The sequence below is a fragment of the Rhinolophus ferrumequinum genome, chromosome 3 (assembly GCF_004115265.2).
Source record: "Rhinolophus ferrumequinum isolate MPI-CBG mRhiFer1 chromosome 3, mRhiFer1_v1.p, whole genome shotgun sequence".
In the NCBI taxonomy this organism is placed as follows: Eukaryota; Metazoa; Chordata; class Mammalia; order Chiroptera; family Rhinolophidae; genus Rhinolophus; species Rhinolophus ferrumequinum.
In genome coordinates, this window is record NC_046286.1 from 81849454 (window position 1) to 81864926 (window position 15473).

The window sequence follows — 15473 nt, forward strand, 5'->3', positions numbered from 1 at the left end:
TGTCTGCTCTGACTGAGGCAGTTAGTTCCAGGCTACTGGACAGGAACACACAGAGGAGGGGGGTTAGGTAATCTCTATTTCAAAGGGCAGCGTGAAACAGCAGCAAGGGTACCAGGAAGCCATTACAAGCAAAGACTGTCTTTCATAGCATGTCACACAGTTCTTGATGTAGACTACAAATATCGTTAGCTGTCCCAGTGCATCTCTATGCCAATGTGACACATATTGTCATGGCATTAAATGTCTTTAGGTTGTAAATTTACATTGGCATCTCCCTAAATTCTTAAATCTGGTGAATTCCAACCAATGGTTAAATTACACATGCAGCCATTTGCCCATAGCAAATTCCTTGCCTGTCCTTTCAACTCTATCCCTGTAGTCCCCATGCTGTCATAGGCAACCATCACCATATATCCTTGCTGTATGTGAAACTGGCGTTTTACTGAGAAACATTTTTCTTCCAGTTCTTTGCAATACAGGCTGTTCATTCTCACATAATTCAATCATGAACCATGGGGCCTGGGGTTACCACTGGCCTCTTAGCCGTCTGTTGCTGATTTTAGGCCATTATACTTTCAAAGCACACCTCCTTGGGTGCCTTCTCACCTGGCTATAACACCCTCTATCTTTGCAGCTGTTACCTTTGGACACTGTGGTCACTCTAACACGATGGCTCTCAATGTTGGCTGCATATTAAAATCACCTGGAAAGCTTTAGAAATCCACCCATGCTGAGGTCCCCTCCAGACCAATTAAATCAATTTGTGGGTGTGGAAACAAGCATCAGTATTTATTTTTCAAATTTCTTAGGTGATTTCAATGTGAAGCTAGGGTTGAGACGTCTGCTCCACCACAATAATTAAGAACTTCAGCTCTTGGTTCGGTGTCCCTTCATCCCAGCTCTTGCAATCATCCTGGACTTTTAATGTCAAAGAGAACAACCTGTCCAACACTCGGCCCTAGTTCCTCAGTCAGCTCAATTCTAACAACAGGTCCTTCAATTTCACTTCAGCTCTTATATATAACTGTGAATTTATCATAACCTCGAGATGCTTAACATCTGAAATACTAATTAAGCAAGTTTCTTGATTTACAGGCCATAGTTCCAGTTTGTTAACTCCTTTCCTGCCCGATACTATGCCTCCACCTGGACATGGGTGGCGAGAACCTTGCTTTCTAAGCCAGCCAGTCTTCTCCTGATTCTACATCCTTTCCAATCTGGCTGATTTTCTATAGTGTGCCACTCCAGTGACTCTCCCACCAATGTTATCAAGTCTCTTATCCTCTTGGCCTCTGTCATACCCTCAACTCCAATTATGTATTAATCTGAATCTGCCATCTCCACTGCTATGTCCTAGATGTTGAGCATTACTGAAGGAAAAAATCCAACTACCTAGCACTATGCCCCTTACATTTTTATGGTATCCAAACAGCAGCTCCTAGAACTCCTCAGGAATCTCTTTATATGTCCCAAATGAAGTCGTGCTCCTTCTGTCCTTACAGGTATTCTACTGGGTCACTGTTCTTCTTCTTATCTCACACCTTTCACTCTCATATTCGAGGTGGAACTTCCTGTTTTTGAGAACATAAAGACATCCTTAATTTCTGTACTTACATTCTATTAACTTATCTGCATCCTCATTCATATTTCTCTGTCTCAGAAGGGTACTGCTCTAAGCTCAGCACCGCTGACATTTTTAGCCAATGATCTTTTGTTGAGGTGGGCTGTCCTGTGCATTCTAGGATGTTTAGCAACATCTGTGACCTCTACCCATTAGATGACAGCAGTATCCTCTTCCTTGCAGATATTTGCAAAAATATCTCCCGGTATTGCCAAATGTCTCCTGGGAGGCAAAATCACCCTTAGTTGAGAACCACTGTTCTAAGCCAAGACTAATCCATCAACCTGTCTTTCCAATAAAAACCTCTTGCTTCCTCCAAAACCCATGTGTTCTTTCTTTACCTTCAGCCTGAACCTGTCCACTGGCTTTGTCTCCTTAGTGTATGATTTTGTGTGTCACTCCAGTATTTAAAGTCATTCCTGGAACCTCGTCTCCCTCTATCCAGTGCATGACCTTGTTTTTTTCCTTCAAGTAGCGCTCTGGGAATGATTTCCATGAGTTCACTTGCTGAGGTCCCATTCTACTCTTCAATCCTTGTCATATTATTACCAACTCTTGAGACTAGTGTAAAGGTGTCAGGCTCCTCCTGATCGCCAAATACTCAGACAACCTAACTGATTGGCTGTTTCTGACACTACTGGCGATACCCTCCTTGAACCTCTCTTTTCCCTGACTTCCAGGGCACTCCTTTTTTCGGGTTCTCTCCTGTCCTTTCGATTATTTTTTCTTAATCGTCTCTTCCTTTGACTGCCCCTTAAATACCAGTATTTAGATGGGATTTTTGTCCTTGGCTGCCTTCTCTCCGAACTTTACAACATTTGTTCTGGGTTATCTCCTTCATTACAAGCTTCAACTCTACTGCTATAATACCATGAATACACTAACTCCTCCTTCTTTTATTTTGAATCCTTACTTTCTCTCAAATTTCAATCCTTCATTTCTGGCTTCCTCATGAATTATTTCTACCTGGGAACAGTAAAACACTGCTAACATACCAAAATATCTAAAACTGAGCTCATTACATCCTACTCCCTACCACTGCTTGTCTCTACCTCTCCAAATTTTACTTATTCTTTTATTACTTCTGTAGTACCACTATCCACTCAGTTACATAATAAGCCAGGGCCCTTAGCACAATTCCTAGATTCTAACATCACTAATCACATCCAATCAATCACAAAATCCTGTCAATTATACCCCATCCCTCCATCCCCACTAGTTCAGGATTTCATTTTTAATTTTCTTCAGGATTTCATATTTTATTTTGATGGATTCCTAACTAATTTCCCTGTCCCAGGTCCTGGCTACCTATAATCCAACCACAATAGTGCCACTAGAATATTTTTAACATGAAAATCTGTACATGTCAATCCCTAGATTACTTCCTCCACGGGATCCCCTTTGTCTGAAGGATACAATCTAAGCATCTTAGCAGTGTACTTCGTGGCCTGACTCCTGCATTTCTCCTGCACTTCTCTCCATGAGACCCTGTGCTCTCCGAACATAACCACACGATACCACAGCTTATTCAAGTTATTCCTTCTGCTAGGCTGTGTTTTCTAAGATCATCTACCTAGCACGTCCTGTTTCATCCGATCAGCCTCAGCTCAAGCATGATCTTCCTGGGAAACCTTCCTGGACTCCCCAAGGCAGAGCTGGAGGGTTTCTTCCTTCGTATGCCCACTACACTGGGTACATTATATTTATTATAGTTGTACCACAGTGCGTTGGAATTGTCTACTTGCAGGCGTCTCACCCAACAGCCTGTTATCTCAAGGGCAAGTGCTTTGCCTACTCAATCTTGTTTCCGTGAGAACGAGTGGAGTGCCGAATGATACAGGACAGATTCAACTGTCAAGAAAGTCTACACGCCAGGTCATGGAGCCAAGAAGAAGTGAAGTTATTCAGTCTAAGGCAAGAGCCAATGTCAAAGAACAGAATGAGTTTAATAGGTAATATATATGATGGCACATTGCTTATTAAAGTTTTCTACCAAAATACTACTAACATCAGAAGAAGACTGTCTCCGAGGGACCTGAACACACAGGCTTAAAAACATGACATGCCTCTGGAGGAGTGTATCCATATTTATTTTAACCTAAAAACATTTTAAATTACTAGCAAGTAGGAGGAACGCTCCAGGAAGATAGACTATCTTCATTCTGTGGGCTCTAGCAGCCTTCAGCATACGTGTGTACCCCTAAGATGGGGCTGATGACCGTGTCAGTACCACAGTTCTAGAAATAAGTGGAGGGTAGAAATAGCATCACACTTAAAGTCGCAAGTTCTATTTTGAGTCCTCGTCCCATTACTTGGGCTGTGACTGGGATCTACTTTAATCTCTCTGAGCCTCCTCAGTTTCCTTATCTGGAAAATGGCTATAATCATATTATGTTTTATTCATATATTTAATAAAATGTTGGTGCCAATATTACAAGAAATAATGTAAACAGTGAAGGATATAAGCATGAAAAATAAAGCAGTATTTTATCCAGAGAGAGTGAAAAAAATCAAAGTACCTATGGGATACATACAAGTGTTCTTAAAAACATTTACCTTTTTGGAAGATGAAGGTTTTCCCATTTTGGTTTTTTCCTTGGGGGATAAAGGAGGGGATCGCTCCTTTACCTCTGGAGGCAGTTCTTGATACAGTGCTGGAATTGAAAAAGAAATTCAAGTCATCAAATCGAGGAGCACTGTTCCATGGGGGAAAAAAAAACAATGATGGGGGAGGGCAGATATGGAAGTAAAGAAACTGATATTCACTTTCTTGATTTAACAATAAGCTACCAAACACTTATTGTTAAGGCGATTTGTAGTCTTACACGTTACTGATCAAAAGAACATAACTTATGATTGGAAAGTTTTGATCAGCAGGATTTCAGAAATGTAGAAGGGTCATTTTCTTTTATTACATGGTCGTGCAGATGCTCCTATAATTTTATCTCAATATACACTTACCAGGAAACTGCTATATGCATGGTTATCTCCTAGGTACTGCTGGAGGAGATAAAAAGATGACCAAAACAGTCTTTGCTCTCAAGGAGCTTACAATCTGGTCAGAAATAGATCTGTTCACAAGTAACTATAATATAAAATACAATTTGACAGTAATCTAAAGAGAGAAAATAACAAAGTCTGATGTGGGGATGACAAACGCTTAATGGAATAAGTGGTAGATGTACGTCAGACTCTGAAGAATATGTAGGATTTTGCCAGGCAGAGGTGTGGAGAAAGGATAATTTGGGAAGATGGTATGAAATAAATAAGCATGGGGCTAGGACTATATATGATATTTAATCTATACACAATGCTAAATCTAAGATTCCCTCTAAGATTATAACTTACATAATCTAATCCACACACAGCACAGAGTCTAAAAAGTCAGGTGGGAATTTTAAAGGGCTAAAAAAAAAATAAATCTATTCAGGTTAAATGACTTGGGCGACTCTCAATTGAGAGAAATTGCTAAAATACAGCTAATCAATATTCTAAGATTATAAGATGTATTATAATGGCTTTGTGTATGGGTTGATTTTATTATTGGGTTTATCTTTTATTGGAAAGGATGTTAGACATGATTAAGGGAAGATGATCATATTTTTCTTTTCAGTGGCTTCAAATACAAAGGGAATAAATCCTTCATAATAATGGGGTAGCAAGGTCTTCTACCCCACTGTTGTTCTCTTAGAGGACATGGCTTTCAATTAAATAGTTGGTACAGGTTCTGTTCATATATATATTTCCCTTAAATTTTTTGCTTTGCATATTTGGTTTTGGATAAAGGATAATTTCTGCTACTATTTTTAGAGTGGAATATGCTGCTGACAGTCATTTTTTCTCTAATGTTAAAACCTAGCCGGCAAGATTTTATTAAATTCGGGTAAAAAGTAGGATAAAAGGGAAAGAAAAATAATCTCTGATGAAGTGAGAATTCAATCATTACATTCTCAGGTTGTCTGAGGAATTTTTCTGTTTGTTCTGGCCTTTACAGGGCTTTTCCAACAAGCAATAACTGACGCCAAAAGAAAACATCAATTATTCTGGGATACAGTAAGGAATGATCGCAGTGGAAGAATGGATTAATTTCTGCATATAACTAACCATCACTACAGTATGCTTTAGAAGTCTCACTTTGGTTATTATGGAAGAAGCATTTTACTGGATTTTTAACCCACTGTAGATCAAACATGTATAGCCTCTCAAGATTTGCAAGCCTAAGGAGGTTATTTCTGAAAACTAACTGGATTCCAAAGTTAAAGCACCTCATACCATCCTGCCGGGAAATACACAATCTTTTTATACTATCAAGCTAAAACATTTTTAAACGTTTTCATTTGTATCGGGAGGAAACAAGGAATTGTTTCTATATCTAGTTAAAATGACAGATATATTCCAGAGTGACCATGATTATGCAGACAGCTCTTCATTGAAAACAGAAGCTACCCCTGCTGAACTCCAGTGGCTGATCCCATGGGAAAGCCAACACTGGGAATGGGAGGGAAGGAACTTGGATATGTGAGACAATCTGGAAGTTAGAAGTGCTGAGCTTTTGGGAAATCACTGGGTATTAACCTGTCCTAAAATTTCTTCCTTCCACGTTGCCTTACGTTTTTTCCATTAGGTTATCTTCTTTTAAACATAAAGATATACCTCAGATAGAGTTTAAGAGCTATCAGTCAATTACTACTCAGAGAACAAGAATTAAAACAGTGGTATAGAGGAACTTCAAAATGTTGTTGTGTGAGAGAAGTGGGTAATTTTCGAGGCACTTAGCACTGGAGAGGGGAGGAGTTTGCTGAAAGCAGATATGTGGAGGAAGGCAGCTGCAGTAAGACTGAGAGTGCTTGAGAGACTCGAGAAGAAAGGCTGGGAAGTACCAGGGTGTAGACAAGTTAGTGAGAGGGGGCCGAAGAGAAAACATTTTATCTGGGCTGGAGCCAACACCCAGTGTTCATGGAAGGGAAGGAATTCTTCTTCCTCCTTCTTCTCCTTTGCTCTCAAAATACAGAACTTAGGAATCAATAGTACTTTTGTTCAGCCACAGTTTGGGTTAAATGGGGTTTCATAGACTGGTCTGAAAAGCAATTATTGTTTATAATAATTATTGTTTTTTGCAGAGACAAAAGACAACAATAAATATTTAAAACAGAGTGTTCTCCAGGCTGCCTATACTGCATTTTACCTCAGAACTGTATGATTTCAGTATTTCTGGAAGACAGTGTAGAGATGATAGAGCTCAACTTCCTCATTTTACAGCAGGAAACTGAGGCATGTATCAGTAATAGTTGCTGAGCTAGGATTAGAAATCAATTTCCCTGACCTGTGAATTGTGTCTTTCCTACCACACTACGAAGTTAATTGCTGATAGGAAGCGTTCTTCCGAAAAAGCATCACTGTATTTCTTCCCTTTCTTCATAGTCCTCCTTTTATTTTCAGGTCACCTGTGTTCTATTTTCACCTCTCAAGGTGAAATCTACAGCTTTCAGAAAATTATATTTAGAATTAATTCCTTCACCAGCTTATTTCTTTTTCCTTTCACACACGAGGGCTTACTTTACTTGAGAATGATAATAGTCTATTGCAGGTAGGTGATAGGTAAGAGCTTGGACTGAAGTTTACAAAATAGAAGAATGGCAGTTGGGGAACTAGAGCTTCTTAATGCTCCTGCCAACGGAGGAGTCACTGTAGCAAGAGAAGAGCTGACACAATTGTGTGTGAAGTAGGTGGCAGGGGAAAGGGGCTGTAGAAGAACACTGGTAGCTAGATGGGCAGGTGTCCTGGGATGAGAAGTCTGTGAAGCAAACATGACAGAAATTAATAGCTTTATAGTATACTAGTGCCTCCCCTTTTCATTTTTTTGCATCATAAGAGTGAAAAGCCATACCCATTGGTAAACGTGCAGAAGTTACAAAGACAGTAAATTAAAGGGTACAACATGATTAAAATCTTGTACTATCAGTTACACCATATTAGTAAACCAGGAAGGGAGCATAAAACTTACTTTCACTAGCCACATGATTAGCTGGAAAATAACCTTCCTGTCCCTTTCCTAAGCTGCCATACCACCAGTCTTCATTATCTTTGAAAAACACTCTGATAATGTCTCCGCGATGGATGGTTAGTTCATCTGATCGATTCGCTGTGTAGTCATAAAGAGCCACTACCTAAGAGAGAGATAAGACCACCACAGCTTTATCACAACTGTACCACAGAGAAAACCCCCAACATTCACTTCCTCTTGCAGAAGAGCAGCTGAAACCAAAGCAGTACTTTGGTAAAGTCTGAGGCGGTCTCAAGGTTTGCTAATGGGATCAGGGGTGGTGGGAACACAGCAGGAGAAGCAAGATAAAAGACTGTGGGATTGAGAAATGGTTAAGAGCATTCAATACACTAAGATTAGCTTCCAAATAGCAGATGTTATTTTTTTTTTTAGAGCAAATTACTTGTGAAGCAAATAAAAAAAAAGGTCACACACCATTCACTTTCTTAGAATTGTTTTATACTACCTTTAAATTCCATTCTCAATACTAAGCAGACGCATCTGAAAAAAAATTCTTCAGAATGTCAACAAAAAGGAAAAGTTCAATGGAACAACCCAATTGCATAAGTTCATTGTGATCACTTGGTATATTGTGAATGTCTCTTTTTGATATAAAACATCAAAAACACGTGTTTGTAGCAAAATACATCAATAATCTATATCTTCTGACTACCTTTTATAATACTCTGATAAACTTATTTTCACTAGAAAGAAATTTAAGAGGAAAATTCTATGAGAATCCGTTCTCTGTGTTGTTATTTGATTAGTCGTCACCATATTTGATTCTTTTTCTTTTGAAAAACCCAAGTCAAAATGAGTGGTCACAGAGGCATTTACAAACCCTCACAGCAGTTATAAGAAGGAAGCAGGGATCAACCCATTTTAGAGGTGATGCACTGTATAAATTGGGACATAATAAGAATTCTAAAGAATAAACTATTTTTTTCCTATTTAAATGGGATTTGAAAATTTACAGGGTATACAACTACACGTGTAATAGCGAATTATCATTATCCTTTGCATTTAGGTATAGTATTGATTCATCCACTTAACAAATGTATTTACTGAATTCCTCATATGGCTGGTTTTATGCTGGGGACTAAATATACAGAGTTAAATAGGATAACTTCTAGGAGTATTTCACTTAGGCTTTGCAAGAGAATAGTCAGGAATTAGTCATGGGAGACATGGAAGTGTGTTTCAGGCAGACTGTACTGCATGTATGAGAGTCCAGAAAAGACAAAAATCCCCGATAGTTTAACATGCTGGGAGCTGGGGATCAGAGGCGAGAGCACCGACAGAAGGATGGGGAAGCTGAGGCTACAGAAGTAAGGGGCCAGGTCATTCTTGATGAAAGAGTTCAGCCTCGACATACGGGCCATAGGAGGACAGAAGAGTTTTAAGCAGGGGATTCTGTCACAGTTCCCGAGACGCTTTGCGGTAGCTTTTAGTTAATCGACAATACAATATTTATTAACACATTAAGCCGGAGATTTTTAATGGCTAAATCTGGAATGAACTGTTGTCGTTATATGGTATAATGGCAGTAATAATTTAATTCAAATGGTACAAATGCAATTCCTATTATACCCTTAGCACAGTCTAATTTACAACATGCTATGCAGGATATTTGTTAAAGTTTACAAATCTTTTATAATTGTTAGTATACTGATGCCAAATCACTTACGTGGAAGTGGAACTTTTAACTTTTCCCTTCATTCTTCCTTCTCCAAATCTCCTCCTTTATTCTCCTATCTGGCACTAACACAAAAGAGGAAAACTACTCAAAATGCTTTGAGTACCTGCCTTGTTCTAGGTACCACGCTAGTGGCTTATGTAAGTTATCTTCCTCCATCATTATGACAATCCTGTGAGGGCACACATTCCTATTTCAACTTTATAAGTGAGAAATTTGATGTATAGAAAAACTTAATGACTTGCCTAAAGTCAAGTAAACTAGTAAGTGGTGGAATCGGGACTTAAACTCACTTTCTTCTCTAATTTTTTAAAAAACTAAATACATTTATAGGCCATATTTATCTAGAATCAAATATGGGGAAGCAGTAGCTGAGGGGAAAGAAGGAAGGACAGGAAATCCTAATCAGTCATGAGAGATAAGACACAGTTTTGGACAGTAATACTTAGGCAGTTGGTTGTGCTGAGACCTACTATCCTTGGTCACCTGTAGGCCCACTACGTTCCTTTCATGATGAAATCCAGTACCAGAAAACTGCTTGGGGTTTTTCCTGTTGTACCTCATCCTGGCTCTGGCACACTGAGGCAGCACAGCTTTGATGATCTTAAGCAAGTATGAGGTCAATGTATGCTTACTTATCTGGCGCCAGAGGTGGCTGCTGGGAAGGACAGCAGCAGAGATTCAGTTTAGGCCACAGAGTCATTTAGGAAGACTCACATCTGATGTCCTTGCGTGAAGTACTGACAATCTGGAACCCATCAAACTGGAGTCAGAAAACTTTTCCTGAATTTTCGACCAGGGTCTGTTGATAAAACAGTCCCTTCTAAGGAACAGGGTCCAAAAGACCTATAAGAGTCTACATTTCAATTTTCCTGTTAAAGTACCTACTGATTATCCTCATTATACAATCAAGTACAGCACACCAGTTTCATACAGCTACACATGTTCCCTACTCTGTGTCCCTGTTATGGACTGAACTGTGTGTGCCTCCCACAAAATGCACACATTGAAGCCCTAATTACGATTGTGACTGTATTTGAAGATAGGCGCTTTAAGGAGGTAGTCACGGTTAAATGAGGTCCTGTGGGTGGGGCCCTAATCCAACAGGACTGGTGTCCTTATAAAAAGAGGCAGAGATACCAGGAGCACAGCTGCACAGACATAAAGGCCATGTGAGAGGGCAGTGAAAAGGCAGCCGTCTGCAAGCCAAGGAGAGGCTTCAGGAGACACTAACCTTGCCGGCAACTTGACCTTGGACTTCCAGCCTCTAGAACTGTGAGTAAATACATCTCTGCGGTTTAAGCCAGCTATTCTAATGGTATGTAGTTACGGCAGCCTTTGCAGACTAATAGTCCCACCACCTGACAGCGTCAAATGAATCACTCATGTGACTGCAAATGGGTAATGCCTCACTTGTATCCATTTCAGGTCCTTATAAGCTTACAGTACTATTATGCTACCTCCTGATGTAGAAATAATGTCCTTGTCACCAAACTCCACAACCAACATCCTTAGGAGGGTGATGGCTGGGGAGGGTTCATGTCCCAAAGCAACAGTCTTTGGATCATGTCACCATCATACGATGACATTTAAGTGCCAGACTGCTATTCAATGAGGAATCAGTGTGTTTCACATGCCAACAGTCCACGCTCTGGCAGTGGAGTTATGACCATTTGCTCGTCACACTGAAGGCACATGACAAAAGCCATGTGGCTCACGAGAATCTATTTGGGTTCCAGTGCGTGTTTTTATCCAATAGGTTATCTTCTTATTTGAAGACCACTTACTCTCTTCTCAGCACCAGTGCATACACAATAAACTTCTTTGCTGTATTAATTTGGAAGTGGATTCTGCAGAAATCATGTCTTCCCCATCTCCAATTAGGTTGTTATCTCATTGTTCTAGGATAAAATGAAGCTCCGTAAAAAAAGCTGGGAGACAATCCCACCAAGAAGTTTGTTTTGAATTGAGACTATTTCTATTTTTTCCTTATTCTGCTAGGTCTTGTCATAGAAAATCTGTCTTGACCATTCTCTTGACAAATATCCTCTGTAACGTATCATTCCTTGCACGCAGGGGTCTGGCAATGTGGTATGGCAGTAGGTATGACACCATATTCAGCATTATGATCCAAATCTTGAGTTTATTGAGCAGTTATGAAATCTTTCTGCAATAGAAGTTTAAAAACAGGAGCTTATTTATGTGCACCCATGTTGGTAATGACAGGTCTCAGAAATGAGATGTTCCATAAAATCCACTTGGCCAAACTTTGACCTGTATTCACATATTTGACACAGAGTTCCTTCTCTTTCTCAAAGCTTGCTGAGTTGCTTGCACACAATCAAGTGCCATTTTTTTTCTTCAGTCCTCATAGGAGTGCTTGACAGATACTATTTATTGGTTTGGTTTAAGCAGTATGTCAGGCTGCTATAGGACGTTCGGGTGAATTCCTCTTTGTATCATCTGAGAGATTTTTTTCATTATTATAGTTGCCTCTGAAGAATCCTCAATGTTTCTTGAAACTAGTGTACTGAAGGAATATTAACCAGTGTTCAGCAGATGTTCTTTGCAACTTTATCAATGTGTATGATACAATCCAAAAATCATATTCATAATGGCTCCAGGTCATTCACAAGCAAAGTTATGTTGAGTACACGCATACAGTTGAGCACTTTCTCCTCCAGCACCTTTTTGGCTGGGTCCATAATGGCTGGCAAACGTCTCTGTGTCAGCCTGTAGCTAAGGCATCTGGATCACATCACTTACCCCGTGCTTTCTCCTTAATTTCAGACTTCTGGTCTCCACAACAGCGAAAGGACAATTTTTTTGTTGTTTTAAGCTACACCAAGTTTGTGGTGATTTGTTACAACAGCCCTAGAACACTAATACGTGTGATTTTTACTTTGGTAGAGTGCTAGGTTTTCTTGTATTCCTTTAAGGAATGTGGACCTTTTCTGGCATGTATTGTAGTTACTTGAGATCCTTTTGACCCTTTCCAGGTATGCTTTTAAAGTTTTGTTGGAGCAGATTCAGGAAGACTTTACTCTAGGGCTCCAATAACCCCACCTCCAGGGTGTGATCCGCTGGATGCCACTACTTGATGCACCACAGACTGGGAGGTTTTTCCATTCTGGCTGTCAGGAGTGTGAATTATTCCCATTCTGTTCTGCAGCCTTCTACTTCTGAATGGCTCTTTCCTTACAGAATTTTGCCCCATGTATGTTCAGATCAGTACTCAGCCAAAGACTTACAGTTATTGGCAAGATTACTACCAATTAATATAAGGTTAAATAAAAAGTAACATCTTAGTAATTACTACAAGCCAGAAGCCTTGTTACAGTTTAGTGTACATTAACTAAAATGTGTAACACTGTTGTGTTCATAAATGTAGTTATGAACTTACACTTTTGGCATTCTTTAAGAAAGCACAGTAAGATTTAAGATAGATATATTTAAGTTACATTTAACTGGTGTTCAAGTAATAATAAAACATTTGTTCTTTTCGTTCTCATCCATTTTCTCCTCAGGAATGGCCCATTTCCTTTGGCTATGTGGCTAGCCTTGTTATTTCACCACTCTGAATATAGTGAAGTAGAAAGCTACCTACATATAAGAACAATTAATTGGAGCAAAGGGAGAAGATGTATCTTTGTGCAGATTCCATAGTGATTGTGCAGAAATGTATCTGGTCTAACCCAGGCAGTTCCATTTACAGCATGGTTTGTTCCATAGTTACAACATGACTGTAGCTGTTTAAACTATGATAATCCTGAGAGATTGTACCTTCTAGTTGAAATATAGTGTTTATAATAGATTGTGGCTTCAGATGTTGTTTGCTACTTCTTGGACCTTTAGGAAACAGTCTTAACTAATTTTATAGAATTCTGAGGACGGTTTTTGTTTTTTTCCTTCTTCTTTCAAGTTTTAATCTGCTTCATTATCCATAAGAGGTCGGGGTATAGTTGAGGCAATTTGTATGCTTTCTGAGAAAAATGGACCATTTCCTTGGCGACTGAAGGTATTTTTCACGTAATCAAACAGTATTTTATACATCTTGATCCAATTCTCCCCTCCCCCCATGTTTCCTGGGAGTTGAAATGGCTCTGACAGCCTCATCCAATACAGTCTTTAATCCCTTTTGGGTTAAAGGTAAACATTGCACAAAGCAGCATGCTGCTACCTCTTTTGCTAGTTTCTGTCCTTATTCCACACAAACAGGTTTTTCTACATGTCATTCAGTCTTGCTAAAGTTTTGGGGGCACCTCAGAGATCAATCTAAGTTCCCTGTAATAAAAAGGGTACATTTAGTGCACATTACTTAACTTTTGGTACCCACTTCTTACACGTTGTGAAATGAGGCATATAAGGAAGACATCAATAACTAGAGAAGACAAAGGTCTCAGGAAATCACAGTCTTCCTGTCTGATCACAATTCTCTTGTCCAGCGGTGCCATCGAGTCCCGGGAGGTACCGCTTGCTCCCTAAGATGATGTGGTCGAAGATGGTGGGCACTTACTCTTCTAAGAGGGGCCACTGGCCTAGCTCAGGAGTGGGCGCATCTTGCCCACTGTCCTGTCACCAACCATTCTCTACAACGTCAGTGCCCGTGGCTGTGAGTCCTGCTGCTGCCGGGCTGCCTCCGGGCATCGTCCCAGCCTACGCCCCCGCTGTGTCTGCTGGTTGCCCCCCAGCCAGTAATTATTTAACAACTGTCATAAAATAAGATTTACGAAAGCCTCATTTCTCCATAATGTCAATAAAATAATATTTGGCCTTTATTATTAAAATAGAAAAAAGAGCAGACAAAAAAAGTTAGTAGAAAACCAAATTTAACAATAAATCCTGAATTGTACAGAAGTACATTATTAAATATTCAAATGGCTTCTTTACGATTGATAATAGTGACATTGAGGTTATATTTTATTTCACGAGAGGAATAAAGAAACATGCTGCTCTATTTCTAGCATCATGTGGTAGAAATATATATAGTCTCTTATGATTATTTCCATGAATACTACGTATGTAAGACAACCCTAAAGATATTTGTAAAAAAGAAACCAAGGTTCTGTTATTTTTTACTGATCTTATCTAGATAATAGATTAAGAAAACAGAGATAAAGAAAGTAAATAATTGCACAAAGTTTATTGTCTCTGTACCAGACAAACTACCGTGTTTCCCCGAAAATAAGACCCAGCTGGACAATCAGCTCTAATGCATCTTTTGGAGCAAAAATTAATATAAGACCCGGTCTTATTTTACTGTAAGACCGGGTAAAATAAGTAAAATAGTAAAATAAGTAAATTTATATTATTTATTATCTTATAGTAAAATAAGACCGGGTCTTGTATTAAAGACGCATTGGAGCTGATGGTCCGGCGAGGTCTTACTTTTGGGGAAACACAGTATGTGTTCCTATCCTGCCATATAATGCTAGTATATGTGAATCTTAAACACTTCATCAAATAAATATTTGAAAATACGAGTATTTTATTCCAAATACTTTTTAGTCAAGTAACTACCAAGGGCAATGGACAGAATACTAAACTAGGAATCAAGACAGTGCGTTTCCAGTCCTGTCTGGGCCTCCAAGGCTAAAATATATCACAGAACACTCAAATTGAACATCCGTAAACTAAGAGGTTTGGACCAGAAGATAATCTGGCATACCTTCTTCCAGCTTTAAAATTCTACCATACCAGCTACTCAAATAACTATTCCAAAAGAACAGCACTCATAAATTTTCAAGTATATTCAAAATATTAATCAACTGGATAATACTGTGGCTGTATTATTTATTACACTGAATTGAAAAAACTAGTTTGATTGCTGTAACACTACATAGGAAAAGAGTTGTAGTAATAATTAAAACAACAATGATAAAGCATTACTCCTGAATTTACACTGTGGAAACAGTTTTTTTTCCCCCACAAATAGCAAAGACTTAACCTTTGCACTTCACAAAGAAGCTACTCGTTTTGTATTGTGATTGGTATCAATGAAACCTTTTCTTACAGAAATCACAATTTACATTCCACGAAAATTGTTATGGTGAATTGTTAGGTTTCATTGAAAAAGGCTGTAAAATGTATCTTTTTATTGGTTTCTAAAATGT

At 39.0% G+C, this 15473-nt stretch overlaps 1 protein-coding gene across 21 annotated transcripts in view; it reads right to left on the reverse strand.

The window, feature by feature from the left end:
- AHI1 (Abelson helper integration site 1) overlaps positions 1-15473 on the reverse strand; it is a 188393-nt gene that overhangs the window by 49892 nt on the left and 123028 nt on the right. For 13 of the 21 annotated variants that reach the window (XR_004422643.1, XR_004422644.1, XR_004422645.1 and 10 more), the window contains 2 exons: positions 7626-7788; positions 4178-4275 (listed from right to left, as the gene is read on the reverse strand). Coding sequence is in view for 12 of the 21 variants with exons in the window: in XM_033102480.1 (XP_032958371.1) it covers positions 4178-4275; positions 7626-7788 (261 nt within the window). In the remaining 9 variants the exon portion in view is untranslated. Of the gene's footprint in view, positions 1-135; positions 1572-3548; positions 3859-4177; positions 4276-7625; positions 7789-13540; positions 13645-15473 lie in introns of those variants that run through there. The other 8 variants (XR_004422647.1, XR_004422648.1, XR_004422650.1 and 5 more) reach the window with 6 other exon arrangements.